The following is a 1,743-nucleotide window of genomic DNA, read 5'->3' on the forward strand; positions in this document are numbered from 1 at the left end:
GCAATAGGCAATGTGAATAGCAGGCACCATTGGCAGAAGTTACTACATTTTCTGAAATAAGGAAATGTTCTTGAATTTGTATTCAGCACTTTTTAAAAAGAAAAACCAGCAAACTAAATATTTATGAATCTTCTTTTTATCTTGCAGGTAATTCGAGGTAGTAGCATCATCATGGTGGAAGCACTAGATCGGATATTGTAATCCATATTTATAAGGTTCATTTGGTAACTTTAGCGTGTGAGAAGAACAAAGGAAGAACACGCGTGTGTGAAAAGCTACTGGAGTTTTCTTTTGGTCGTAAGTGGTCTCTTATGACGAGAAATTTACTAGCGAGATATTTTTGTGTGTTTTATGTGTTAGGAATAAAAGAATTATCATTATCATTACCAAATTGTCATACTTTAAAATGTGAATAATTTTACTTTTCAATTTTCTCCATAAAACACAAGTTAAGGATGAAGTAAAACATTACATTAAATATTGAGCATTTTTTGAGTATATGACAATACATGAGCACCAGTAATGGTTGTGAACCTACAACCATGTTGAGTAAAAAGCTTTGTACAAATAAGTTTCACAGGTTTTACACTCCACATTGTATAATCTGTAGGCATAACATTTATATTTTATTTACATAATATACACAGGTTCTTTATATTAATTAATTTATGTATTGCACAGACAAGGCACTGATTGCAATATTTCTGGCACTTAATTTGTGAAATGAAAGATTTAGAAGACAAAAAAAATTAACAAGAGGGATGGCAGAAGCATTTTGATCCTTTCTTTCTTATGTACAAAATTGGCACTTTAACACCAGTAATTGAAGTTCTCATACTGTACTCATGGATTCTTGTGCTGTGTTATCATCTCTGAAAATATACTTAATATCTAGCTTCATGACTAGTTTTCTTTAAATACATATATGTATAAATATTTACAAAAGATGAGCTACACTAAACACCTTTCCTATAATGAAAGTACTGGGGGGATACTCAACTCTACTTTGAGTAGAATTTAAACAAAGGAAAGAAAATAATCTGGTAAATGCATCAAGTTCACTGAAATTGGCCCTCAGTCTATGAAATTGTACATGATAACATATAAATGCTTCTTGTTCCCTTTTGTCAAGACAGCCTTTGTGTAAAAATAGATTTATTGTTTTTAAATTATCAGCCATGTCAACATCAACAATAAAACAAAGAAATAGTTCAACTCTCTTAAAAGACAATCTATACATGTAAAATCAGCACTTACACTCAAAAGTCTTTGGCATTGGGAATTTGTGAGCTTGAGGTCTGTTCACAAGTTACCTTTCAAAACAACAGAATTTTCTGTGTGTGGCAGCACAGCTTTATCTGGAGGAAGACAAACCTCTTCATCCCATTATAGAAGCAGAGATCAGGCATCCACTCCCTCCATGAGCTGTGCTTAAAGGCATCAGGTGATAGGCATCCTGGCACTTCAGTTTACCATGCAGTCATAACTCACTTGTGAACACACCATTTTGTCTCTATTGGGGCAATCTACATTGGTGGGGGGTTGGCAAAGTTAGGATTGGAAGGTCTCCAGTTCTTGGCATTCTTTCCAAATTTGTACACTAATCTTCTCCCAAGTACAGCTTCAAATACACCGCCTTTGTAGTAATACCTGTGGAGCAAAAGTAACATTGTTAAATATAAACATCAGAATTTTAAAGTATTTCCTAAGCCTAGAAGATTATATTATAAAAACTGCTTTTTA

General features: G+C 33.3%; 2 protein-coding genes across 3 annotated transcripts in view; one reads left to right on the plus strand and one right to left on the minus strand.

Moving 5' to 3' along the window:
• The window catches only part of LOC119594446, a 56,086-nt gene extending 55,186 nt beyond the window's left edge, over positions 1-900 (plus strand). For both annotated transcript variants that reach the window (XM_037943505.1, XM_037943504.1), the window contains exon 3: positions 148-900. In XM_037943505.1, coding sequence (XP_037799433.1) covers positions 148-161 — 14 coding nt within the window. In that variant the 3' untranslated portion in view covers positions 162-900. The remainder of the gene's footprint in view (positions 1-147) is intronic.
• Positions 474-1,743, minus strand: part of LOC119594445 — an 8,665-nt gene continuing 7,395 nt past the window's right edge. The window contains exon 8 of the mRNA XM_037943503.1: positions 474-1,650. Within this exon, the coding sequence (XP_037799431.1) occupies positions 1,527-1,650 (124 nt within the window). The 3' untranslated portion in view covers positions 474-1,526. The remainder of the gene's footprint in view (positions 1,651-1,743) is intronic.

The sequence above is a fragment of the Penaeus monodon genome, chromosome 33 (assembly GCF_015228065.2).
Source record: "Penaeus monodon isolate SGIC_2016 chromosome 33, NSTDA_Pmon_1, whole genome shotgun sequence".
NCBI lineage: Eukaryota > Metazoa > Arthropoda > Malacostraca > Decapoda > Penaeidae > Penaeus > Penaeus monodon.